Source organism: Vulpes vulpes, chromosome 1, assembly GCF_048418805.1.
Source record: "Vulpes vulpes isolate BD-2025 chromosome 1, VulVul3, whole genome shotgun sequence".
NCBI classification, from domain to species: domain Eukaryota; kingdom Metazoa; phylum Chordata; class Mammalia; order Carnivora; family Canidae; genus Vulpes; species Vulpes vulpes.
This window is the reverse complement of record NC_132780.1, coordinates 153,065,841-153,092,444: the sequence shown is the minus strand read 5'-3', so window position 1 is coordinate 153,092,444 and position 26,604 is coordinate 153,065,841. Positions and strand designations below refer to the sequence as shown.

The following is a 26,604-nucleotide window of genomic DNA, read 5'->3' as shown; positions in this document are numbered from 1 at the left end:
TCAAGAAGTGACACCATAATGCCGTTTTTGTATCTGAAGAAATCTTAAGCAGAGAACAATTTGTTATTTTGACTGGATAAGTATTACCTGAAGGAATCAAATATAAGATTAGTTTACAAAGAGAAGTAGAAGGCTCTGTCTTGGAATTTATTTTAAAATAGAATAAAGATATCATTTATTATCATTTAAGTGTTATCACTAAAAATACAGAAGAAATTTTTTTAATTTTTTTTTTATTTATTTATGATAGTCACACAGAGAGAGAGAGAGAGAGAGGCAGAGACATAGGCAGAGGGAGAAGCAGGCTCCATGCACTGGGAGCCCGACGTGGGATTCGATCCGGGGTCTCCAGGATCACGCCCTGGGCCAAAGGCAGGCGCTAAACCACTGCGCCACCCAGGGATCCCCAGAAGAAATGTTTTTAATTGGTTTCTTTTCGTATTGTAATTGCACTTATTACATATAATTCTCCATTTGGCACTATCAGAACTTTGAACCTTTATTCATCAACCCCTAGGGATAAGTATAAGATTGAATCAAAGTGAATGAATATACAATAGATTGATTGCATATTTTTTATTCTTCATGCAAAGATATATTCTCTAAATTTAAAATTTAAATTAAGATTTAAAAATTATTGAATATTTTCAACTTCAGCTTAATACCTTAAGCTTGTTAATCGTAAGTTATATAATTTTTCATTCCACAAGTACCAAAAAAAAATGTTTTAAAACCTTTTTATTAATTCCATTTGTGATTCTCAAAGCAAGGCCCATAGTCTATAAAGTATGTCACTCCTTTATTTGAACAAAATATCAAGATAAATATTCTCCAAATATATCAATATTCAGAAACAACCTGAAATATTTGTCCTAAGAAGCATGGAAATCCATTACCAACATACTTTAGTTCACATGAAGGGGCAGGACACAATTCAATTCACTCCCATCCCCAAAACCCTTGTTAAGTTTAAAATGAGGACAGAGAACACCTGAAGCTAATTTAACAGTGTATGTTAACTACATTGGAATTAAAAAAAGGACAAAACACAATATGCACTGGCAATGGTGAGGACAAAAAAAAAAAAATCTGTTAAAGACTCCTAAATAAACCCATTAAACACAACGTAACAATGGATCACCACAGTAGCCCTAATACTGGGGTATGTAGAGGATATCATCTAATAACCAGCTTTACAAAATGCCCCAAATCAATAAAAACAAATACACATCTGACAATCTATTAAAGAAAAACTATACACGTTTAACAGCAAACTTCAACTAATCACTGCTTTGGAGAAGTTTTTAGCTAACTAAGATACCACTTAAATAGAGTCTTCGCAAAATTTTACAGTTTGGGGTGAAGACCATCCCAAAATACATCAGGGCCCCCTTTCCCCCAAATCAAGGCTTTACAAAAGCATGGTTCAGAGAGTCATATGTCCTTTTATTTGTTCCAAAGTGAAGATTCCTGGGTCCTGCCTTCAAATTCTGATTCCACAGGTGTGGAGTGAGCCCCAGGAACCTGCACATTTACACCTACTAATGCTTATAGACCACTGTCCCAGGGAAGAAACTATGAAAACTGTGTGTTCCTGGTGATGCAGAGATCTTCATTATGAATATCTACTCTTGCACTATGATGTAACATGATGATCTCAGAGCTTGGTGAAGTCTTCAAGCTATTTGCCTTCATGTCATGAAACTAGAGAACGCTCAGATTTTGAGTTCCTGCAACCCTTCTTGTTTTCTACCTGCTTCCTCATCTGTTAGCGGCCCCTTCCCTCTAACCTGCAGGTCATCTCTTAGAGGACACTCTTGAGAGACCAGAACTTCGCGCAGATTAAGCATAAAATGGCGCTAAGAAGGCACAAGAAGCATGATTAAATGCGAGGCATGTTTTTTCGAACAGTCTTTGCGGTGTCCAGTGCAGGTGCTCAGAGACCTCCTCTGGTCAATGTCCTAACCCTACGCCAAGCCCCCAAGTGTCTGGTGCACCTACCAGACCTTCATACCCGGCGGCTCAATGGAGAACGCGCAGGTGAGGTATCCTCACATAACGGGCTTACCACGCAGGGTCTCGGGATTCCGAGGAAAACCCGAACATCGTTGCTACTTACGCTAACAAACTGAATGTCATCTTCGTTTTCATCCGTCGTTGCCTCAGATGCCTCGGGCCCAGCTGGAGGGGCAGATTCTATCATCTATAAAAACAAGCCAGAACATGCTCAGCTATTCAGCCACAGCCTCGGAGGGAGAGACTGTCCCCGAAGGAACGAAAACGGGGAGCGCTCTAACAGCAAGCTCTCGAGGAAAGCGAGTGGAGCCAAGCGCACGCAGAGCCGATGGAGGCGGGTGATGCCTCTGCAGACGTGGAGCCACAGGCAGCGGACGCCGCCGACAACCACTCACCAGCCCCCGCGCATCCCCCCGTCTCCTCGAGGAGGAGGGATGCACGCTCCCCGCCCAGGGGCGAGCCTGTCTCAAAATGTCGCTCTCGCGGCCGGAGCAGCTGCCACGGGGAGCTCCGGGGCCGGCGCAGGGAGCCGGGGGCCGCCAGGCGGCCATTGTTGCCGCCGGGTCCTCCTTCACACCCGCACCGGGCCCGCCCGCTGGGCTCGGCCCGGGCCGCCGAGGCTCTCGCCCCGCCGCGGGGCTGCCGCCGCGCACCAGGCCTCACACTCCGCCAAACACAAAGCCCTTGCCGGCTCGGCTCGCCATGCCGCGGCCCGACGCCCGACCACTCACCTCCGACCCCGGGTCTCCCATTTCTCCGACGGCCTAACTGACAGCACCGCCGCTCCTGCGGGCCCCGCCGCCGCCGCCGCCGCCGTCGCTGTCGCTGCTGCGCCCGCCGCCGCCGCCGCCGCCGCCACGACTTGCCTTCCCGCCCAGCACCGCTTCGCGCCGCCGTGACCCGCCCCTGCGTGAGCGCCGACGCCGCCGACGCCGCCGAGGCCGCGGGCGGAAAGAGGTGCGAAACCGCGTCAAAAGGCGGAGCGGCCTGCTGTGGCCCGCTCCACCCCCGAGCCTCTGTGGCGCAGTCTGGGCCCGCCTCCCTCGCGCCGCGCGGGAAGCTGGGAGTTGTAGTTCTCGTCGCTCCTGAGACTGTCTTGGCTTCGGTGGAAAAGAGCGGAAAAGGACTCCGAAGTATGGCGCATGCGTCTGGCCACGCTGACGTCAGCTGCAGCTTTGCAGAGCTGTGGGCGGGCTAGGTTCTGTTTTATAGGGAAGGGCAGGAACGAGGGTGTGGGTGGAGGAGGTTTTGGAATTCGATGATGTGTGGGTGTCGAAGCAAAGCTCACGGGTGTCAGTTTTAGTCGCAAAGGTGGATGATGGGGACTAAATTCTGATCATCCTTTTCAGACTTTTTTGCAGTGGGCTCAGAATGTGGAGGCTTAGTTGAATTTTGTGATAAAGAAATCCAAAGTGTCCTTGCATTACTCACCTAGCTTCGTTCTCTGAGCCACAGCTCCGGTTTCCAGGTTGGCCTGAAGAACACTGACGAAGCAAGGGAGAGCGGACCGGCCCGAGGCCTCGCTAACTATCCCCAAGCTCTAGACCAGCGGTGATAACGTGCTGTTTAAGGATAGTCTCGGATATTACCTTAAAAAAACAGCTTACCTTTTTTCAGTGTTCATACTCAAAAAGTGGTCTATGAAATAGTTCATTCATGTTCACTTGTGTGGTTTTTCTCACTTTGGTGTCTTACAAAAAAAAAAAAAGGCTTTTTTTTTTTTTCACACAATTTTTAAAAGTACCTTTCCAGGCAGAAAATCCTTTTAAATCTTAGATGCCTGTTTTTGCCTGTCTATATGCAAAATCTACCATCTGAGTATTTGTGTCTATGGTAATTATTCTTAATATTTGGTATTTCCTGCATTTCCAGCAAGTGTTTTATGACTTCATTTGCTTTTCTATCGAAGTTTGATAATTCTAGAAGCAAACAGAATGAGAGACCAGTGACAGGTATGAGTTCATGGATAAAACTCTTGAAAAACAAGCTTTATGTGGCAAGAGCCCCCAAATGCTCATACTCTTCAATTCAGTTGTCATTACATTTATCCTGAGGAAATACTTTAATCCGTAGGAAATTCTTTATGCAAAATATTATTTACAACAGATGTTTGTAATAGAAAAATCGGAAAGCATTTAAATGGCTAGTGATTGGGAAACGAAATGGTTAAGCTTTGGCATGTATCCTACCAATATAATACTAATGGAGTGTTTTTATCTCTAATGAAAATGTTTAGCTAAAATTTCTAAAATACTATTTTTCAAAAATGCAAGACATATAATATGATCAGAACCATGTCAAACCACCAAGCCAACCATGTCTGAAATAGAAAAACTACTTATACATTAATAATAATTTTCTCTGGGTAGATGTTTATAAGAAAATCCTTTGAAACTCACTAACAATATTAGAGATGTGCCTATCGTTAACACAAAGCTAGGTCTATTTAGCTTGGTGTAGCAAAAAAAAAAAACCATAGAAAAAGCTTAGGAGTCTCTCAAACTGAGGAAATTAAGAAGAGACTGGGTAGGGTAATATTAAGGCCACTGTGTGAAGTTCGAAACTGGTTAGATTTGGAAGAAGCAGAGTTGTTTGCCTGTTGGTTCAGGGTTCAAAACAATGGGGAAATTCTTTTTTGAATGACTGAGGAATTTTGTTGTTGTTGTTGTTGTTTTACTTGGGCCATGAATCCATTATTTTGCTTTATGAGTTAAGATTTTAAATTTTTTAAAATTTATTTATTCATGGGAGACACACAGAGGCAGTCACAGGCAGAGGGAGAAGCACGATCCCCTCAGAGAGCCTGAAGTGTGGGACCCAATCCCAGGACCCCAGGATCAAGCCCTGAGCCACCCAGGCATCCCATAAGTTAAGATTTTGAAGAGAGCCCATCATTGGCCTTGATAACTCCTCTAATTTAGTTCTCTTAGATTGTGTCCTAACCAACATCATAATAGATTTCTAGATCTACATCAGTGACATGTTGATACTATTCTTTCAACTCACCATGTAACAAAGAAGTATGGGCTTCAGCTTTGGTTTTGTTCTCATCAGTTTTCTATTGACTTATTTTTTTGTTGTTGTTGTTGAATGATTATTTATGAAACCATCTGTCTGAACATTGGCTGCACAGAAGCATTTAAGATTCTGGAGACCTGGTTCTTGTTTAAGGAATGCCACCAGGAGGCAATTTAAATGCATCAGAAAGGCTCAAACTCTCAGTGAGAATTATCATACAATATTTTCATAAATCTGAAAAAAAGAGAAAGTAGCATGAACCTATAACCTACTTAAGGAGCATTCAACTTGAGCAAAAAGATTCATTTACACTCAGCACCAAATCTTAATATGCTTTAGTAAAAGCACAAATATATCCAATGCAATTCTGTTATGAAGAACCATATTTGGTTTGGATTAAATGCTCTGGCTTTAAGACCTAGTAGCTGGAATGGCCCCTTCAACAATTTCTAATAAAGTAAGAAATGGATTTTTAGGTATTTATTCCAAAACAAAATATTCTCCAGAGAAGAAGTTGGCTCTGAGGATAATATGGAACTGTTGACATAATCATTTTCTGGGAGTTACAGAATCAAAAGCATTTGGTTCTGAAAGAGTATAAAAGACTAGCTCATAAAGGACTAGGTCTACGAATGCAATCTCTTTGTTCCTCTCAGGTCTGCAATTATGTACAAGTGTTGCATATATGGAAAAGAAGCCTGTTCCAACAAGACAAAAGAAGGTGGTTCATTTCTATGGTTAGTTCAGAAGCACAAGCCACTTTTCTCATTAGAGCAAGCTGTAATAATTACTTCTTTAGAATATGGACATCTTCCCCTTCAGGCAATGATGTATTTGCCTGTATAAGCAAACTGGAGAGAGTAGTTTTTGGTGCCATTATCACACATTTTGAGTAATTTGCAAAACTTCCTACCCCCTTTCTGGAAATACTTGGAGGATCATCATTCATTGTATTTGTATCATAGTAACATTATTCCTCCATGAAAAGCCACTGAACAAAACTTTTGAGATTCTACTTGTGGTGGGTCACAAGAGTCTTGAAAACACCATAGACAACCGAAAGTATTAAAATTGCTTTATATTCATTAAAGAAATTGGTCTTGTTGCAATAGTATAACTTTAGATATAATTGTAACAATCTGGGGATCCCTGGGTGGCTCAGCGGTTTGGTGCTTGCCTTTGGCTCAGGGCGTGATCCTGGAGACCCAGGATCGAGTCCCACATCGGGCTCCCTGCATAGAGCCTGCTTCTCCCTCTGCCTGTGTCTCTGCCTCTCTCTCTCTCTCTCATGAATAAATAAATAAAATCTTTAAAAAAAATAATTGTAACAATCTTGCTGGCCAGTCATAAGTATTAGGATCTCTCCAACTTCTTCCATGATAATGTACATGTTAGAATAGTTATCAAAGTCTATTTACTGAAGATCAACAGTGGGGGAATATAAGGCTTATTTTTTAAAAGATTTTATTTATTTATTTGATAGAACAAGCAGGGGGAGCAGCAGAGGAAGAGGGAAAAGCAGACTCCCCACTGAGCAGGGAGCTCAATGTGGGACTTCATCCCAGGATCCCAGAATCCTGGGATCATGACCCCACCCAAAAACAGATGCTCAACCAACTGAACCACCCAGGTGTTCCAAGGTATTTTTAACGTTTGTTTCCTCATACAAGGTGTGAAGGAGGATGAGAAATCCTAAGTAGAAGCAAGACATCTCTGTATGATTTTACGCTTAAAGAAAAATTGCAAGAAAAACATTTGTTTTATATTCTCTATACTAACAGAGACATATGTGTACATAACTATTTTTCTAAATCATCAGAGACTAGGTTGCATGTACCATATCTCCTTACATCTGAATATTTCAATGCGTGTTTCCTAAGAATCAGGATTTTCTTTGACATAACCATAGTACTTGTTTTTGTCTGCTTGGGATGCTATAACAATTTACTATGTGGCTGAAACAACAAACATTTATTACTCTCAATCTGGAGGCCAGCAGAATTGGTTCTCAGTGAGGGCACTCTTCCTGGTTTGTAGTCTTCTTGTATCTTCACATGATGGAGAGCAGAAAGAAAAGCAGGCTTTCTTTGTGTCTTTTTTATAAGGACACAAATCCCATCACGAGGGCTCCACCCTCATGAACCTCCCAAAGGTTGTATTTCCAAGTACCATCCCATTGGGAATCAGGGTTTCAACATAGGAATTTGGGGAATGCAAAAAATGCAGTCCAGAGAAGTAATATTATTAAAATCAGGACATTTAACATTTATATGATACTTAACCCCGCCCCATTAATCTACAGTCCTTATCACATTTTATCAGGTGGCTAGTCCAGGATTACATAGTGCATTGAGTTGTTATATCTCTAGTTTTCTTTAATTTGGAGCAGTTTTTCAGCCTTTGTCTTTTATGATATGTTTTTTTTTTTAAGATTTTATTTATTTATTCATGATAGTCACAGAGAGAGAGACAGAGAGGCAGAGACACAGACAGAGGGAGAAGCAGGCTCCATGCAGAGAGCCCGACGTGGGATTCGATCCCAGGTCTCCAGGATCGCGCCCCGGGCCAAAGGCAGGCGCAAAACCGCTGCGCCACCCAGGGATCCCTATGATATGTTTTTGAAGTACAAAGACCAATTATTTTATAAAATGTTCTTCAATTTTGGCTTGTCAGAGGTTTCCTCACAGTTAGATTCAAGTTTTGCACTACCAGACAAAATACTGTAAGTTATGTTGATGAAGTGTTTTAGATTATTTGCATCTAGAAGCACATGGTGATTAACTTCCCATCATTAAAGATATTAATTTCAATCATCTGCTCTAGGTGTTATCTAGTATCACCACTATGTAGTTTCCCTCCTTACAACTAATAAGTAATCTGTGGTAGTATACTTTCAGAACATGCAAACATTATGCTCTTCATGAAACTTATTCCTTTATAGAGAACATATTCTGATACTAATCTTTACTATGATAGTTACAAAATGGTAATATTCCAACTCTACTATGTCTCAACTTTTTTTAGTTGGCATTTTTGTATAAGGTAGAGTCTTGCCTCATCTCTTTTTAAAAATTTTAATTATGAACTCATTGATTTCCTTTTTAAAAATACCATTCATTACATGATTTCTTGATGTTTATACAGAGAATACAGATACTCAGAATCATGTCAAGAGCCTTTTTGCATATTACCTGGTAATCACTTTGTAGATATTAGAGGTTAAAATATCAGAGATAATTAACTGCTTTTCTTATGGACCTACTTTTTCTACCATGAGACATAACACTTGTTTTAGATGTAGTTTAGCCATGCTCTATTATGTTGTGATTATCTTCTTTTGAGGTAAGTTTACATTCACACTCACTTATAAAAAATATTTCATAAAAAATAATAATTCATAGTATTTCTGGTATGATAGTGTGAGGAGCTATGCTGACCTGTTCCCAAGTGCAACTGGTAAAGATTATATCTAAAAAACCATTTAAAGCCTGTGGAAGGGCAGTCCCAGTGGCTCAGCGGTTTAGTGCCACCTTCAGCCCAGGGTGTGATCCTGGAAACCTAGGATCAAGTCCCACGTCGGGCTCCCTGCATGGAGCCTGCTTCTCCCTCTGCCTGTGTCTCTGTCTCTCTGTCTCTCTCTGTCTCTGTCTCTCATGAATAAATAAATAAAGCCTTTTGTGGAGGCCGAGAAAATGAACGCCATTCTACCTCAAGTTTAGCGTTAGCACAAATATAGCCATCTCAGGCCCCTGTGAATAAGAGCTGAACTTTACAGGAAAAACCACAGAACACCCTTGACAGAGACAGAAAGTCCCATATTAGAATAAAAACAGAGCTTAAGAAATTCCTCCACCCCTTCTGAAAATCCCATAGACCAGCCCATAAAAACCCATCTGTAACCCCCCTTGGGGTCCAAGTCCCTGCTCCGCTGTGTCGGGTATTACTTGGACCCAAGCTCAAGCTTGTTAATAAACCCTCATGTACTTGCTTCAGTGTCGGCTCCTTGGTGGTTTTCTTGGAGTCGCAATCTTGGGCACAACACTTTAAAAAGAAAAAAAAAAAGGAGAAATGTTCTATGCCAGGAGAGGGAAGTCCAGAGAACCTCAGGCTGATGCCTCCACTCCTCTACCAATGGTGAGCTCCTAGAATGGGATGTCACTAAAAGAGAAGCTTGCCATTGTCCAGAGCCCTAGTTTAGAAATTTTGCCTTGGAAGAGAAGCAGGCTGTGAAACAGATAGCTCCTAATCTCCTCACAGAAGAGCTGACTTCATTTGGAACAGGTGGTGGTGAAGTTCAACCCTATAGATACTTTGAAAAGTAGAAATTGTGGTGAAAGGCAATTGGGAGGACATTCAAGATACAGAATAAACTGTAGGCTGCCTGGTTTTCATGAGAACCATAGAATAAGATATCTAAGAGAACAAAATAAATATCAAACTGTGATCTCAGAAACTGTTCCTTCAAAGGAGACAGAATTTGGATTACTTTGTAGAGCAATTTATGTTCCAGGGCATTGTTGAAAACCGTAGAACAACCAGCAGGAATTAATCTATTTTAACTGTTGGGTATGATTAGGAAAAGAGTGAGAAAGCCCTAGCAAAACCAGTGTCATCTCTTGGTGACTCTGGGATGTTGCACCTTGTTGAGAAGCAACTTAGAAGCTGTACCTTGGGTGGTGGACCTAGACTTCACTGAAATAATCCAGCCAGTCACTAAACAAATGAGCAAATAAGAATAACAAGTCTCAGTGGGAGGGGACACCAGTACACAGAGCTGCTATAATATATTATCTAAAATGTCCAGTTTCCAACAAAAAATTAAAAGGCAAGCAAAGAAACAAGCAAGTATAATCCATATGCTGTAAAAAAAAAAAAAAGGCAACAGAAATTTCCTATGAGAACAGATTTGTAAGACTTCAAATTAGCCATTATATACACATTCACAAAACTACAGGAAAACATGATTAAGAAGCAAAAGAAGATATGACAATCTCATATCAAATACAGAATACCAATAACAAGATAGAAATTATAAGGAAAAACCCCAATGGAAATTCTAGAGTTGGAAAGTATAATAACAGAAATTTTTAAAACTCACTAGATAAATTAGACTTCATCAAAATTCAAAAACTTTGTGCTTCAAAGGAAACCATCAATAAAGTAAAAAGACAACCCAACAAATGGGAGAAAATATTTGTAAATCATTTATGTGATAAGAATATCAAGAATATAGATATACAAAGATATATAAAGATATACAGTGACCAGTAAGCACATGAAAATATGCTTGACATCACTAGTCGTCAGGAAAGTGCAAATCAAAAATCAAAACCATGATGAAATACTACTTCACACAAACTAGGATGGCTAAAATTAAAAGTCAGATAATAAGAGTTGACAAAGATGTAGAGAAATAGTAACATTCATACACTGCTAGTGGGAATGTAAAATTTTGCATCCACATTAGAAAGTAGTATGGCAGTTTCTCAAAGGGTTAAACGTAAGAGTTACCCTATAGGCTGGGGATGCTACTCCTAGAGTATACCCAGGAGAAGTGAAACGTATGTCCATGTGAAAACTTGTCCAAGAATGTTTAGAGCAGCACTATTCAAAATAACCAAGAGGTGGAAGCAATCCAAATACTCAACAGTTGAGTATTTTTTATACTAAATAAAATGTAGTGTATTCATGCACAGCAAAATATTATTCACCTGTAAAAAGAATAAATTACTGATCCATACATCTTGGATGAACCTTAAAAACATTAGGCTAAGTGGAAGACCATCATGAAATAAATACCACATATTATGATTCTGTTCATATTAAGTGTCCATACCAGGGAAATCTACAGAGAAATAAATTAGTGGTTCTTTAGGGCTGAAAAGGGAGATATATGGATAAAATTTTACAGTCTAAAATTGTAGCGATAGGGGCGCCTGGGTGGCTCAGTTGGTTAAATGTCTGCCTTTGGCTCAGGTCATGATCCCAGGGTCCTGGGACTGAGCCCTGCATTGGCCTCTCTGCTCAGTGGGAATTCTTCTTCTCCTTCTCCCTCTTCCCCTCCCTACTACTACTACTACTACTACTACTACTACTACTACTATTACTTCTTCTTCTTCTTCTTCTTCTTCTTCTTCTTCTTCTTCTTCTTCTTCTTCTTCTTCTCTTTCTCATTCTCTCTCAAATAAAATTGTAGTGATAGTGTACCTGTCTGTGGATATATTAAAAAACATTGTATACTTTAAATAGGTGAGTTGTTTTGTATGTAAATTATATCTCAGAAAAGCTGTTTAAAACAAGAAAAAAATAATATAGAGAGATAGTATGTACCCTTCTCCCAGTTTCCCCTGAATGGTAACATTATTCATTATTCACAGCTATAGGACAGGGGCATCTGGTTGGCTCAGTCAGTGGAGCATGTAATTCTTGATTTAGGGTTGTGAGTTCCAACCCCACCTTGGGTGTAAATATTACTTAAAAATAAAAGCTTTAAAAGACAAACAGAAAAACTAAAGTACAGTATCAAATCAGGATGTTGGCAGTGATACAGCCAAGATACAAAATATGTCTATTACTGCAGGGATTCCTCCTGTTGCCTCTTTCTAGCCTTTTTTGCCTTTTCCTCCCCAATCCAGCTCCTCCTTAACCCCTGGAAACCACTAATTTCTTCTCTACATCTATAATTGTATGATTTCAAGATATGCCATACAAGTGGAATCACACAGTATATAACCTTTGGAATTGGCTTTTTTTTTTTTTTCACTCAGAATAATTTTCTGGAGATTCTTCCAGAATTCACATAGCAATACTTTGTTGCTATTAATTGCTGAGTAGTATTCCACGGTACTGATGGAACACAGTTTAACCATTCACATGTTGAAAGACATCTGGGTAGTTTCCAGCTTTTGGCTGTCACAAATAAAGCAGCTATGAACATTTCTGTGAAGGTTTTTATGTGAACATAAGTTTTCATTTCTCTGGGATCAATGCCCAAAAGTGCAACTACTGAGTCATAAGGTTTAGCATGTTTACTTTTTTCTTTTTTTTAAAGAGAAACTGCCAAACTGTTTTTCCAGAATTGCTGTAACATTTTACATCTCCACCAGCAATATATAAGTGGTAAGTTTCTCCATATTCTTGCTGGTATTTGGTGTTGTCGTCACTATTTCTTATTTCAGCCATTCTAAGTGTGTAGTGCTGTCACATTATAGCTTTAATATGTATTTTACAAATGGCAAATGATATTGATCATCTTTTCATGTGCTTGCCATCTGTATATTCTGTGTGTCAAAATGTCTCTTCATGTCTTTTGCCCATTTTCTAATTGGATTTTTTTTTTTTTTACTATTGTGTTTGGGACCTCTTTATATATTTAAAAAATTTTTTTTAATTTTTATTTATTTATGAGAGAGAGAGGGAGGGGCAGAGACACAGGCAGAGGGAGAAGCAGGCTCCATGCACTGGGAGCCCGATGTGGGATTCGATCCCAGGTCTCCAGGATCGCGCCCTGGGCCGAAGGCAGGCGCCAAACCGCTGCGCCACCCAAGGATCCCTATATATTTTAGATAATAGTCTTTCATATATGTGGTCTCTAAGTATTTTCTCACGCTCTGTAGCTTGTCTTTTATCCTCTTTTTTAAAAAGATTTTATTTATTTGAGGGAGAGAGACAGAGATAGTGACCCAAATAATACAAGCAGGGAGGAGAGGGAGATGCAGGGCTCAATCATAGGACCCAAGCTGAAGGCAGACACTTAACCAACCGAGCTACCCAGACACTCCCCGTCTTTCATCCTCTTGACAGTGTATTACACAGAGTAAATTGTGATGAAGCCCATTTTATCAATTTTTCCTTTTATATATCATGCTTTTGGTGTTAACTCCAACAATGTTTTGTCAAACTTTGGATCCGAAAGATTTTGTCCTGTTTTTTCTAAAAGATTTATAGTTTCACATTTTACATTTTAGTTCATGATCCATTTGAGGTAATTTTTTGTAAGCTGTGAAGTTTAGGTTGAAGTTTATTTTTTTTGGACTATGCATATCCGTTTGCTTCAGCAATTTGTTGAAAAGCTGTATTTCCTCTATTCTTTTCACACCTTTATCAAAAATTAGTTTGTGTGGTCTATTGCTAAGTTTTCCATTCTGTTCCATCGAGCTATGTCTATCCCTCTACCAACATCATGCAATTTTGATTATTGTAACTATATAAGTCCCAAAGTCTAGTAGACTGATTACTCCTACTTTATTCTTTTCCAAAATTGTCTTAGCTATTCTAATTCCTTTGCCTTTCCATATCAATTTTAGAATAATCTTGTCTCTGTCTACAAAAATCTTGCTGGGATTTTTATTGGAATTACATTAAAGCTACATATCAGTTTGGTTAGAACTGACATTTTTATTATATTGAGTACTCCAATCCATGAACACAGCACATTTCTCCATCTGTTTCGGTCTTCAAGGATTTCTTTCATTAGCATTATGTAATTTTTAGCAATATACTCCTATACCTAAGGGTTTTTGTTTCGTTTTGGTTTGGTTTTTTGGAGTGATGGTAAGTAGTGTTGTATTTTTAACTTTAGTGTCTATATGATCATTGCGAGTATGCAGAGATATAGTTGAGTTTTGTATACTGATCTAGTATTTGTGACCTTGCTGAACTCAGTTATTTGGTTTTAGCAAGGGTTTTTAAAAAAATTTTTTTATTTTGAGACTCCTTGAGATTATATAGTCAGTTATCTACAAATAGGGACAGTTTTGATTTCTTCCTTTACAATCTGTATGCATTTTATTTCTTTTTCTTGCCTCCATGTACTGGCTAGAATGTCCAGCGCTGTGTTGAAGAAGAGTGGAAAGAATAGTCATCCTCCTCTTGTTCCTGATCTCAGGGGGAAAACATTTACTCTTACACCAGTAAGTATAATGTTAACCATAGGGTATTTGTGGTATTTTGAAAGTATTTTTTTAATCACAAATTAGCACCGAATTTTGTTAAATGCTTTTTCTGTGTCAATTTATAATACAATGTGACTTTTCTTTTTTAGCCAGTGGGGGAGCGATGGAGATGAGCATAACTCCTTACAGGCTGATTAGGGTGGAAATCTAGACTTCCCAGTCAGCCTTTGATGGCATGGATTTTTTTTTAATTTTTAAAAAAAATTTTTTTTAACTAATTATTTATTTATGATAGTCATTAGAGAGGGGGGGTGCAGAGACACACAGGCAGAGGGAGAAGCAGGCTCCATGCACCGGGAGCCTGATGTGGGACTCGATCCCGGGTCTCCAGGATCGCGCCCTGGGCCAAAGGCAGGCACCAAACCACTGTGCCACCCAGGGATCCCCGGCATGGATGTTTGGATTGAGTTCTTTGGACCTCAGAAATATTTAGATCCTTTTTTGGCTTTCCTATGTGCATCTTTTCTAACAAACCCTTAATTCCTTAGGGACATACTAATAAAAATGCTATTTGGTATAATTCAGGGAAGCCAAGATTTATATTCTCTAGATTAATCCAAAATTTATCATCAAATGTATCTCTGATATGGCCCCTCTAAAATGTGCAATTTTACTCGCAATTAAAGTTCCCCATGGGGTGCCTGGGTGGCTCAGTTGGTTAAGTGTCTGCCTTCAGCTTAGATCATGATCCTGGAGTACCAGGATCAAGCCCTGTGTCAGGCTCCTCGCTCATCTGGGAGTCGGCTTCTCTCTCTGGTCCGCCCCCCCTGCTCGAGTTCTCCTCCTCACTCATTCTCTCTCAAATAAATAAATACATCTTAAAAAAAAAAAAAAGTTCCCCAAAGTGCCCACTGGAGTTCTCAATTACCCTTGGTAAAACTGTGTTACTTGAAAAGACAAGAGCATTAGTTAGGATAGTAATGAGAAAATGTATGAGGTAATTGTCCATCCCAGTGGAGGGTAGACTAACCCATGAAAACTGAAACAGATAGTGTTGTTTTTGTATCTTTTGTCTTTGTATACTAATGGATGACTGTATAGAGAGGCAGAACATAGGCAGAGAGAGAAGCAGGCTCCCCATGGGGAGCCCAATGGAGGACTTGATTCCAGGATCCTGGGATCATGCCCTGAGCCAAAGGTAGACACTCAACCCCTGAGCCACCCAGGTGTCCTGAAAGGATGACATTCTAACAGGATTCTCTGTTTGTTATTCTTCAGGGCTAACTCAAATGTTAGGATCACCAGCCCTATGCCTGCCCTCTCCTCAAAGACTTTATAGGAATACAACACAGAAGACATCAAAATGAAAGGTAAAAAAGAACAGGAAATGATAATTCAAGCCAAATTTAACTAAAAGACAAAATAATACAGGTTAATCAGAATCAAAAGTTTTATTCTTAATCCTAGGAGAAAAAAAAAACTTATGTCAAAAGGCACCATGGAAGTTTAAAGCTTAGGTTCAGTTATGAATGAATCACATCATTATGGCAAGGTAGACTTAAGCTGTCTTAGATATTCACATAGTTACCATGTTGAGGATCTTGGTTCACAGTAATGGGGATCTCAACAGAGTCTCTGTGGGACTTGTAAATTGCCAAAGCCCCCCAATGGAAGATCAACAGTGACATGCCTAAGTCACAATAAGCCAAGTATATTTAGCTTGCTACATCAAGGGAGGATCCCTGCCTCCCTCTCACCCGACACACATCACACACACACCAGGGCAAAACTTAGGAGAATCATAATCTAAGGAGGTTAGGAAGGGCTTTTGAATGGGTATTAGTATTTCTGTTGAGTGGTTTTAATATAGGTCCTGTAATGTGGGTAACTGACTGGAATAGGTAGGGCTGGAGAAGTGAGATTATTTACTGATTGGTTCAGGTTCAAAGCAAGACTTTTCTTTTCCTGTGTTGGAATACTTTAATTTTTTTGAAGTTTTTATTTAAATCCCAGTTAGCCAATAAAAAATATATGAAGTAAATAAATAAATCTGTTAGTTACATACACTGTAATATTAGTTTCAAGTATACAATGTAGCAATTCACCACTTTCATAGGGCACCTGGTGCTCGTCACAGTCAAAGCAAGATTTTTGATTACTGATTTTTTTAAAATTTTTATTTATTTATGACAGTCAGAGAGAGAGAGAGAGAGAGAGAGAGGCAGAGACATAGGCAGAGGGAGAAGCAGGCTCCATGCACCAGGAGCCTGACGTGGGATTCGATCCCAGGTCTCCAGGATCGCGCCCTGGGCCAAAGACAGGAGCTAAACCACTGCGCCACCCAGGGATCCCTCGATTATTGATTTTTAAAATTAAGTTCTTAAAGATATTTTTTTAAAGATTTTATTTATTAATTCATGAGAGACAGAGAGAGAGGCAGAGACACAGGCAGAGGGAGAAGCAGGCTCCATGCAGGGAGCCCGATGAGGGACTCAATCCCGGGTCTCCAGGATCACACCCTGGACTGAAGACAACGCTAAACTGCTGAGCCACCCGGGCTGCCCAGAGATATTTTTAAAAGTAATCTCTACACCAGGGATCCCTGGATGGCTCAGCGGTTTAGCGCCTGCCTTCCACTCACGATCCTTGAGTCCCCACGAAGAGTCCCACATTGGGCTCCCTGCATCGAGCGTGTTTCTCCTTCTGCATGTGTCTCTGAGTCTCTCATGAATAAATAAATAAAATATTTAAAAAAAAATCTCTACACCCATAACCCTGATATCAAGAGCCACATGCTGACTGAGCCAGCCAGGTGCTCCAAAGCAAAATTTTTAACTGGAGGGATATGTTTCTTACAGCTTTACTTAGACCTTGGGTCTATTATTGTGGTTTGAGTTAAGAACTTTGAGGAAACACTTGGGCCTTGGATCTGTTATTGTAATTTATGAGTGGAGATCTTCACTGGGTACATACATCAGCTTATTTCTCAAGTCCTCTAATATACCTTTTGTCTCATTTTGAGTTTTCATGTATAGGTACATCTCATTTACCTAGAGGTAATGATTCTGGTAGCTGTTAGTATCTGAAATACAGTAATATTGAGCCATAACTTTGCTTTGAATAGTTTCTACATTTTAAAAATAAAGGCATGGAGGGGTGTCTGGCTGGTTCAGTTGGTAGAGTACGCAACTCTTGATCTCATGGTTGTGGACTCGAGTCCCACATTGGGTAGAGAGATTACTTAAAAATAAAATAAAATATTGTATTTTATTTTTTAAAGATTTTATTTATTTATTCATGAAAGACAGAGAGAGAGAGAGAGAGAGAGAGAGAGATTGGCAGAGAGAGGCAGAGGGAGAAGCAGTCTCCATGCCGGGAGCCCGACGCGGGACTCAATTCCATGACTCCAGGATCAAGCCCCAGGCCAAAGGCAGGCGCGAAACCGCTGAGCCACCCAGGGATCCCTTCAAAATAAAATCTTAAAAAAAAAATAAGGACATGGTTCTTTTCTACTCTTAACATCGTGGGATGTTTGTAACTTACTTAAGGTTTTAAAAAGTAAAGGATATCAACAGACTGCTCACAAGAAAAATAATAAAACGCCTCCTAAACATACACTTATCTATAAATAGAGAAATGTAAACTAAAAGTATAAGGAGGTACTATTTTCACCTATACTTATTGTAATATAAAAAAGTTTATAATATGCTGTACAAGCAAATATGTGGGAAAGGAAACATCTTAAAGAATTGCTAGAATTATAAATTTGTACATTAATGAAATGCAATTCGGTAATATCTATCAAAATGTATTAAACTCTTTCCCAGAAATTTATCCTTCAGATGTACTCACAAATATTTGAAATGTCACATGCACAGGGATATTCCTAGCAGCATTGTTTTTAACAATAAAAAATCGGAAACAACCTTAATGTCCATCTTAAAGTGATTTCAAAAAAAGTAGGATATATCCATACAGTGGGAACATTTGCAACCATAGAAAATTGGCTATTAGAAATTAGAACTGGGTTTCCTGGCTGGCTCAATCAGTAGAGCATGTGACATTTAATTTTGGGGTCATGAGTTCTAGCCCCAGGTTGGCCGTAGAGATTACTTAAAAAATATTAGAAATTAGGATAGTGGTTATGTTTGGGAAATAATGATTAAATAATGCTGTAAGGGGCACAAAATGATCTTCTGGGATGCTGGTAATGTTAACTGCTCTGATCTGGGTTCCGGTTACATAGGTATGTTCAATTTGTGTAAGATCACACTGTACACTTACAACTCACTCATTGTTTTACATATATGTTATACTTCAAGAAAAAAATTTAAATGAATACAGCAGTTTTATGTACTTATCTGCAATTATCTTTAAGATACATTGTTAACTGGGGTGCCTGGGTGTCAGTCAGTTGAGCATCTGTCCTCGGCTAGGGTCATGATGCTAGGGTCCTGTGATCCAGCCCTACATTAAGCTCTTTACTCGGGGGGAAGCCTGCTTCTCCCTCTTCTTCTGCTGCTCCCCCAGCTTGTGCTCTCTTGCTCTTTCTGTCAAATAAATAAATAAAATCTTTTTAAAAAGATACATTGTTAACTATAAAAAAAATAAAATCAGGGATGCCTGGGTGGCTCAGCGGTTAAGTGCATCTGCCTTTGGCTCAGGGCGTGATCCTGGAGTACCAAGATCAAGTCCCACATCGGGCTTCCTGCATGGAGCCTGCTTGTCCCTCTGCCTGTGTCTCTGCCTCTCTCTCTGTGTCTCTCATGAATAAATAAATAAAATCTTTTAAAAAATTCAAAGATAAGAATAGTGTATATAAAATTCTACATTTGTCAAAAATATAGGTGCATAGTTGTTCATCCATAGACAATTTGGAAATGTAGATAGAAAAGTGGTAGGAGTGGTTGCCTCTGGGCCATGTGTTTGCTGTAAGACATTTTTCATTATGTAAGCATTTGGATCTTTAAAATAAATACTATGTGCATGTATTACTCATTCCAAATGAATATAATTTATTAATTTAAATAATTGTTGTTAGTTCTCTAGAACCCAAAATAAATCATGATTACATAAAAATTTTCTAATTATATATGGTATCCTCAGACCCTAAGTCTTATATAGCCTATTTATCCTTTAATTACATTAAGTGGGTTTAGTGCTTTTTTTTTTTTAAGATTTTATTTATTCATTTGAAAGAGAGAGAGAGCACGAGCAGGGGAGGAGCAGAGGGAGAGGGACAAGCAGACTCTATACAGAGTGCAGAGCCCAATCAATGCAGAGCTCTATCTCACGACCCTGAGATCATGACCTGAACCAAAACCAAGTGCTGGATGCTCAACCAGCTGAGTCACCCAGGCACCCCAGTTTAGTGCATTCTTGAGTCCAAGATGATCATAAGCAGCAAGTTACCAGAGACAGAGGGACTTACTAAAGGTGAGCATACTGAAAGTAACAAGTAAAGAGAACACCTAGAAGCTGCATAATAGACAAAAAATTTTTATAAATGTAGGTGAAATAACTCACAGGAGTAAAACAACCAGAATCATTTGGTTAAGGAACAAATGGCCCTACCTATTCAATAACTTCTGAACTTATGACATAGCAATTGCTGTTCACATATTCAACTTTCAATTCATGATAGAATAAAATAATGCCAAATAGATTACTTTAAAAATCATGAGGCATAGTCTTCACACAATTGTAGTATGATCATAAAATAGAATTACGCAGGAACCAAATGACCCTAGACGTGGTACCAGGATTGTGTGGCAGGTAACTCCAAGGAGCTAGGCAGACCCCTTTTCTTTTCCTTTTCCCTCTTTTTTACTTCTGTGTCCTGCCACTATCAAATATAAAATGGCCTATTTGTTTCCTCTAGGGATAGAGCTTAATTATCTGCCACAAAAGTCCCAAATATTAGAATCGCAAATAATTATTTTTTTTTTAATGAGACTATGCATGAGATTGTGCATGTGTGGATATATATACTTTTTTTTTTCTTAAGGCAGCAAAAGCAAAATAGAAATCAGTTGGACATTTGTTAAAGAATGCCTTATCTTTGGATGCCTGGGTGGCTCAGTGGTTGAGCATCTGCCTTCGGCTCAGGACGTGATCCCAGAGTTCTGGGATTGAGTGCCACATCGGGTTCCTGTATGGAGCCTGCTTCTCCCTCTGCCTGTGTCTCTGCCTCTCTCTGTGTCTCTCATGAGTAAATAAATGAAATCTTAAAAAAAAAAAAAAAAAAAAAAAAGAATGTCTTATCTCCAATCAAACCAAGTAACCAAGTAACCAAGTTATCTCCAATCAAAGCAAGTAATCAGACATAACAACACTAAAGCCATTCCTATTTAAGTGAGGGAGAAAATAAATTTACCTGTTACTGCTATTCTTTTTTTTTTTTTTTTTTTTTTAAGATTTTATTTATTTATTCATGAGAGAGAGAGGCAGAGACATAGGCAGAGGGAGAAGCAGGCTCCATCCAGTGAGCCTGACATGGGATTTGATCCTCGGTCTCCAGGATCATGCCCTGGGCTGAAGGCAGGCACTTAACCGCTGAGCCACCCAGGAATCCCTGTTACTGCTATTCTTATGTCTAGAAGTTATAAGCAATGCTGTACGATAAGAAAAAGAATTGAGCAAAAAATATTAGAAAGGGGAGGTAAAATGACCATTATTTGAAGAAGAAGCCTTTTTCCTCTGCTTAGAAAACAGATTTGAATCAAATGAATAATGTGAAGACTTAAAAGGAAAACATATAAATATCACTGTTTTTCTATATAGCAATGACCAACTATAAAAGTAATGTTCCATTTGGAGTAGCACATATAAAATATAAAGATATGAAATGCATAGGAATTAAATTCTAAGTATATAGGATCTGTATTTTAAAAATGCAAGTATTTACTGAGGAAAAGAAAACACTATAAGTTGACTTTGAATTGAAAGAATCAGTTTTGTAAAGATATAACTTCTTCTCACATTTGAAAATTACTTAATTATAATTCCAATATAAATTTCAAGGGCATTTTGAGGGGAAAAGTGGTGGAGGGAGACCAATCAAATAATTATAAAACTCATTTGGATTAATACATTTATGAAAATAGTAATAATATTCTTAAAGAATATTGAGTTATAGGGGCATCTGGGTGGCTCAGTCAGTTAAGCAGCCAACTCTTGATTTCAGCAGGGGTAGTGATCTCAGGGTCCTGGGATCCATCTAAATCGGGCTCTATGCTCAAAAGGGAGTCTGTTAAGGAAAAAAGAAGGGGGGAGTCTGTTCCCTTTCCTTCTGCTCCTACCCCCACGCTCACTCTCTCAAATAAATAATCTTTTAAAAAAACAACTGAGTTGTAACTATCAGATGCTTTAATTTATGAATATCTAGTAATGAAGACATCGAAATGGCAGGATTAAAGCATGAATTTATTTCATTTCTCTCCCAATTTTTTCCTAAAATGAATATACGGAAATTAATAAATCCACAAAGACAGCAACAGAGATTTTTGGGGGGCATCATCATCTAGAGAATTAATATGAATAAGATTGGGATTTTGAAAGGTTATATAACACCACTAACTACCATTTGTAGAATGATTATTTCAGGCTAAGTGCTATGTTGTGCATATTACATACATAAAACTTCATTTGACTCATACGGCCACCTTATGAGATATGATCTGATATTGTTTCCATTAGGTAGTTGAGAAAACTTTGGGAGACAGAAAATAGAGTAGTAACTGATTTCACAGTGAAGAGGAAGCAAACCCTTTTGCCCTAGAAAACCCCAGAAGGGCTCTGAATTAACACCAAATACAATGGATGGTGGAGGTTAAGTTTCCACATAACAAAGAAAGGTTGAAAGAGTAGTACAGGAACCAAAGACACCTTCACCTAAACATCTCCATGTATTTACTCACAAGACATTCTTTGTATTTAGTCAATACTCCAGGGCCCAGAGCACAAGGTATAGTTGTGGGCATGAGTGGGAGCTGAAAAGGGAATTCAATGAAAGTGTTTTAGATACATTGTCACTTTCAGTCCCTTTTCCAGGTCTTGTATGCAAAATATTATCAGCCAGGAGAACCAAAAGGTCTGGAGAGCAATTCAGCCCTAAGCACAAGACTCAGTATCAGACTGATATGAAGGACACCCTCCCCCCACCCCAAACAGATGGATTTCTACCCAGTGACTCATAAGTGAAGCTGCCCTGGTAATAGATTAAATATGAAAGAACATCCAGGAATCAAATAGAAAGGCCCTGAAGAAAAGTAAATTTAAGGTAATAAGAAAGAGGGATCTTGGGTGAAACAAATAATGCCTAGAAAATAATATTAAAAATTTTTTTCAGGAGGAATAAAGGAATCCAGAAATAAGTATAGCATTTTAATAATAATTAAAAAAAGAAGCAACAGAGAACAAGAAACAGGTCTTGCAAATTAGAATTTTTACAGTTGAAATAAAAAATTCAATAGATGGCTGGAAATTATATAGCCAAAGAAACATCCCAGAAACAGAAAAAAGAAGCCAAACCTTAAGAAAAAATTGTAGAGAAATGTTAGGAGACCTAGAGACTCAGTCCATAATAATTGAACTTCCAGGGTAATTGGAATTCCAGAAAGAGACAAAATGAAAAATGGGGAGGAGAAATTTATTTAAAATTAGATGAAAAGTAATAAAATAAATTTTCCCAGAATTGAAGGATGCAAGTATCCAGATTAAAAGGGTCCATCATGTACTCCAAACAATGAAGAAAAGATACATAACAGGCACATTTTCATCCAATTCTAGTTTATCAGAGAAGATAAAAAGAGCCTCAAGGACTATTAGGAGACAGGTTCCGAATAAAAGAATGAGAATCAGAGTTGCATTAGGCTTTGAAATAGCAACACTGGATAGAATTCTCTGGTATGAACACATTAGTAACTTTATTATCTTTCTCTGCCTCTGAGAAATCAAAGCAACAAGAAAAAGAAACAACAAAAATAAATTTAAAAATTTAAAGATTTTTAAAAATTTAAAGATTTTAAAAAAATATTGCCCCATTTTTTAGCAAATAGGTGTCAGACAAAATCTGTAGAACCCTAAAGAAAAACCAATTAAGACAAACCATGAGAGACTCCTAACTCTGGGAAACAAACAAAGGGTTGCAGAAGGGGAGGTGAATGGGGAGATTGGGGTAACTAGGTGACCCTGCACTGAGGGAGGAGGGCACTTGGTGGGATGAACACTGGGTGTTATACTATATGTTGGCAAATTGAATTTAAAGTTTTAAAAAATGTAAAAAAGAAAAGAAGAAAAACCAATTAAAATTAAACAAAAAAGGCAAAGAGAACATCAAGAGGCTCCATGAATGGCAGATCTCAGAAAGAACCAGTAAAAGTACACTTCCTGAAAAGGAAAAACTCATCCAGAAATGCAAACTCTATAACCCATAAATCTAACAACTGAAGGTTAAGGTAAGGTGAGCTTCAGCAGAAGTCATGAGGTTAGGATGCAGAGACAATGCACAGAGAAGATCTCTCTAAGAGGGCTCACGGCAGTGGATCTCAGAAAAACCCAGCAGAATCTTACTCCATAAAGATCATGGGCTCCTTGGTAAGTGCAAGGGCTCTGTATTCTTTGCTGCTGCTGCTGAAGGGTCTGGGAATGCAGGGCTGGTGACAGAAATCCTTCCAGACTCAGCTTGGGTCAGAGGACCACAGGGAACAACCAGGGCTCCACAAAATACTTCTCAGAGGAGCCATCCTGGCTGGAATCAGTGGTCTCTATGACAGCAAAGAGAGGGCCTTTGAAAGGTCTGAAGCCTGGCAGGGAACCCTGGCCCCTCCCACCATCCATGAATGCAACTGCAAAAGCTGGACCAGGAAAAACCATGTCATTATAAAATAAATGTTGAAGAAAGGCTATGGCACAACATTAGCACAAAGATTTTATAAGAAAAAATGTGAAAAGAGCTATAAGAAGGACGATCGCATGAACAAACTAACAAAAAAAATGATGTCATAGAACAGATACAAATACTGACCACATTTTCCAACACAAAGTAAAAATCTTAATGAAACTATCATCTCCATGTTGGAAGTCCACAAAATATACAGGTAGACCTCATACATTAGTTTTTTGTTTGTTTGTTTGACACTTTTGCTGCAATACTTTTATATTGAGAATGCCTTTTCCCTTTAAAGAACATAAAAATATTCATCAATGTTTCTTTTTCTTTTATAGCTTCACTTTTAACTCTTAACTCCATCTTTATTTTTTTTTTTTTCTGGTATCTGGTTTGAGGTAGGAATAGAACTTAAATTTTTTTCATAGACCTATTTTATTTTGGGATGGGGAAATGTATCTTTCCAAAGTAAACATACTTCATGCTTATTTGGTAGTTACCAGTACCCAAAATTCTCTGATTTGATACATCACTCATAATTAGGATGGAATCTACATGCAGCTTCCTCAGCAAGCTTTTTTGCTCCATCAAGGGAACCAGTGATGTTACAAATGTCTCTCTGTGCTCACAGCCAGGGAGGTTGCAGATTCTCCAACAAAATTCAATGTTAGAACTGAAAATGTTTTTTCAGGTACCTATACCTATAAGGAGTAAATTTTTTTAAATAGGGCAAATTTATGGCATTGTTTTACTTTTAATAGCTGTATGTTTTTTTCTATAAGTTTTTTTTGCTTAAAATGTCCACAATAGCCAAACTGTGGAAGGAGCCTCGGTGTCCATCGAAGATGAATGGATAAAGAAGATGTGGTTTATGTATACAATGGAATATTACTCAGCCATTAGAAACGACAAATACCCACCATTTGCTTCAACGTGGATGGAACTGGAGGGTACTATGCTGAGTGAAGTAAGTCAATCGGAGAAGGACAAACATTATATGTTCTCATTCATTTGGGAAACATAAATAATAGTGAAAGGGAATATAAGGGAAGGGAGAAGAAATGTGTGGGAAATATCAGAAAGGGAGACAGAACATAGAGACTCCTAACTTTGGGAAACAAACTAGGGGTGGTGGAAGGGGAGGAGGGTGGAGGGGTGGGGATGAATGGGTGATGGGCACTGAGGGGGGCACTTGACGGGATGAGCACTGGGTGTTATTCTGTATGTTGGCAAATTGAACACCAATAAAAAACAAATTTATTATAAAAAAAGGAAATTCCTCAACCATAAAAAAAGTTTTTTTTGCTTAAAAAAATACAAATTGTTAGTAATCATTCTTGAGGTAAGTTAGGAATTATAGAATTTATTAGAATTCTAGCACAGAAAACAGTTAAAATATTTTACATTTATTTTTATCTTGTGACTTGAATAAAAATTTCATTAAAGAAGTTTAAAAACACAAAGGCACGGGTGGCTGGGTGGCTCAGTAGGTTGGGCAGCTGCCCTCGGCTCAGGTCATGATCTCGGGTCCTGGGACAGAGCCCCACATGGCACTCCCTGCTTAGCTGGGATCCTGCTTCTCCCTCTCCCTCTGCCCCTCCTTCTTGCTCCTGGGAGTGCTCTCTCTCGCCCTCTCAAAATAAATAGTCTTTAAAAACAAAAACACAAAAGAAAATGAACCCTTCCCTACCCCCACCTATATACTCAACATTTAAAAAAGTTATCAACAATTCTGTCATTCTTCAGGTAACATTAAAAAAAAAAAAAGATTTTACTTATTTATTCATGAGAGGTGCAGAGAAGGGGCGGGGGCAGAGGGAGAAGCAGGCTCCATGCAGGGAGCCCAGTTTGGGACTTGATCCCAGGTCTCCAGGATCATGCCCTGGGCCAAAGGCAGGCGCTAAACCGCTGAGCCACCCAGGGATCCCCTATTCAGGTAACATTTATTGACTGGTTGTTAAGTGTTTAGAAACTTCCCAAGCCTGCCTTACCTCATTCAAAACTCAAAAAACCTAATGAACTAGGTCAGTGGCAGACTTAGTAAAAAGCTAAGTTTCCTTCATGGATATCTTACAAAAAAGGGGCTCTAGCAATATCTTCATGTTTATATGTTTTTGTAAAATTTGCAAAAATGTCTATTTCTGCCATAGTCAGTTAAGACCACTATTTCTTTCCATTTCAGCTGCCCCTTGTCTGCATTTTTCCCTCTTGTTTTAACCACAGGGTGGCATTAGGCATTTCTGAGTTTTTGTTAAGCATCAACTGGGAAATATTTTTGTGTTTTGCAATCTCTTTCATGTAGAATTACATTATTGCTGGCCATCTCAGTTTCTGAATCTTCTAGGAATACTCTGAATGTGGTCAATTAAAAAAATGCTTAAGAGCACTCACTCTATAGAAAATTTGAAATCTTATACCTCAGATTTCAAAGAAACTCAATAGAGGGGTAGTCCAGGTGGCTCAGCGGTTTAGCACCACCTTTGGCCTGGAGTGTGATCCTGGGACCAGGGACTGAGTCCCACGTCGGGCTCCCTGCATGGAGGCTGCTTCTCCCTCTGCCTGTGTCTCTGTCTCTCTCTTTGTGTCTCTCATGAGTAAATAAATAAAATCTTAAAAAAAAAAAAAAAAAAAAAGAAGAAACTCAATAGAGGTTTCCCCAAATTTGACAACAATACTAAACATTACACTGCTTTACTAAGACTTGAGAATTTGAAAGAAACCTCTCTGTCAAAAGTAAAGAGATACTTCAAATTGTATGTAATAGGGTAATCAAAATGTTGTGGGGTT

The 26,604-nt window shown here is 38.8% G+C and overlaps 1 protein-coding gene across 5 annotated transcripts in view; it reads right to left on the bottom strand.

Annotated features, from left to right (window-relative positions):
* Nucleotides 1-2,900, bottom strand: part of ZNF451 (zinc finger protein 451) — an 88,933-nt gene extending 86,033 nt beyond the window's left edge. For 4 of the 5 annotated variants that reach the window (XR_011996670.1, XR_011996673.1, XM_072734742.1 and 1 more), the window contains exons 1-2: nt 2,748-2,900; nt 2,120-2,203 (exon numbers count right to left, since the gene is read on the bottom strand). Coding sequence is in view for 2 of the 5 variants with exons in the window: in XM_072734742.1 (XP_072590843.1) it covers nt 2,120-2,203; nt 2,748-2,768 (105 nt within the window). In the remaining 3 variants the exon portion in view is untranslated. The remainder of the gene's footprint in view (nt 1-2,119; nt 2,204-2,747) is intronic. The other variant, XM_072734761.1, reaches the window with a different exon arrangement.
* Nucleotides 2,901-26,604: the final 23,704 nt, after the last annotated feature.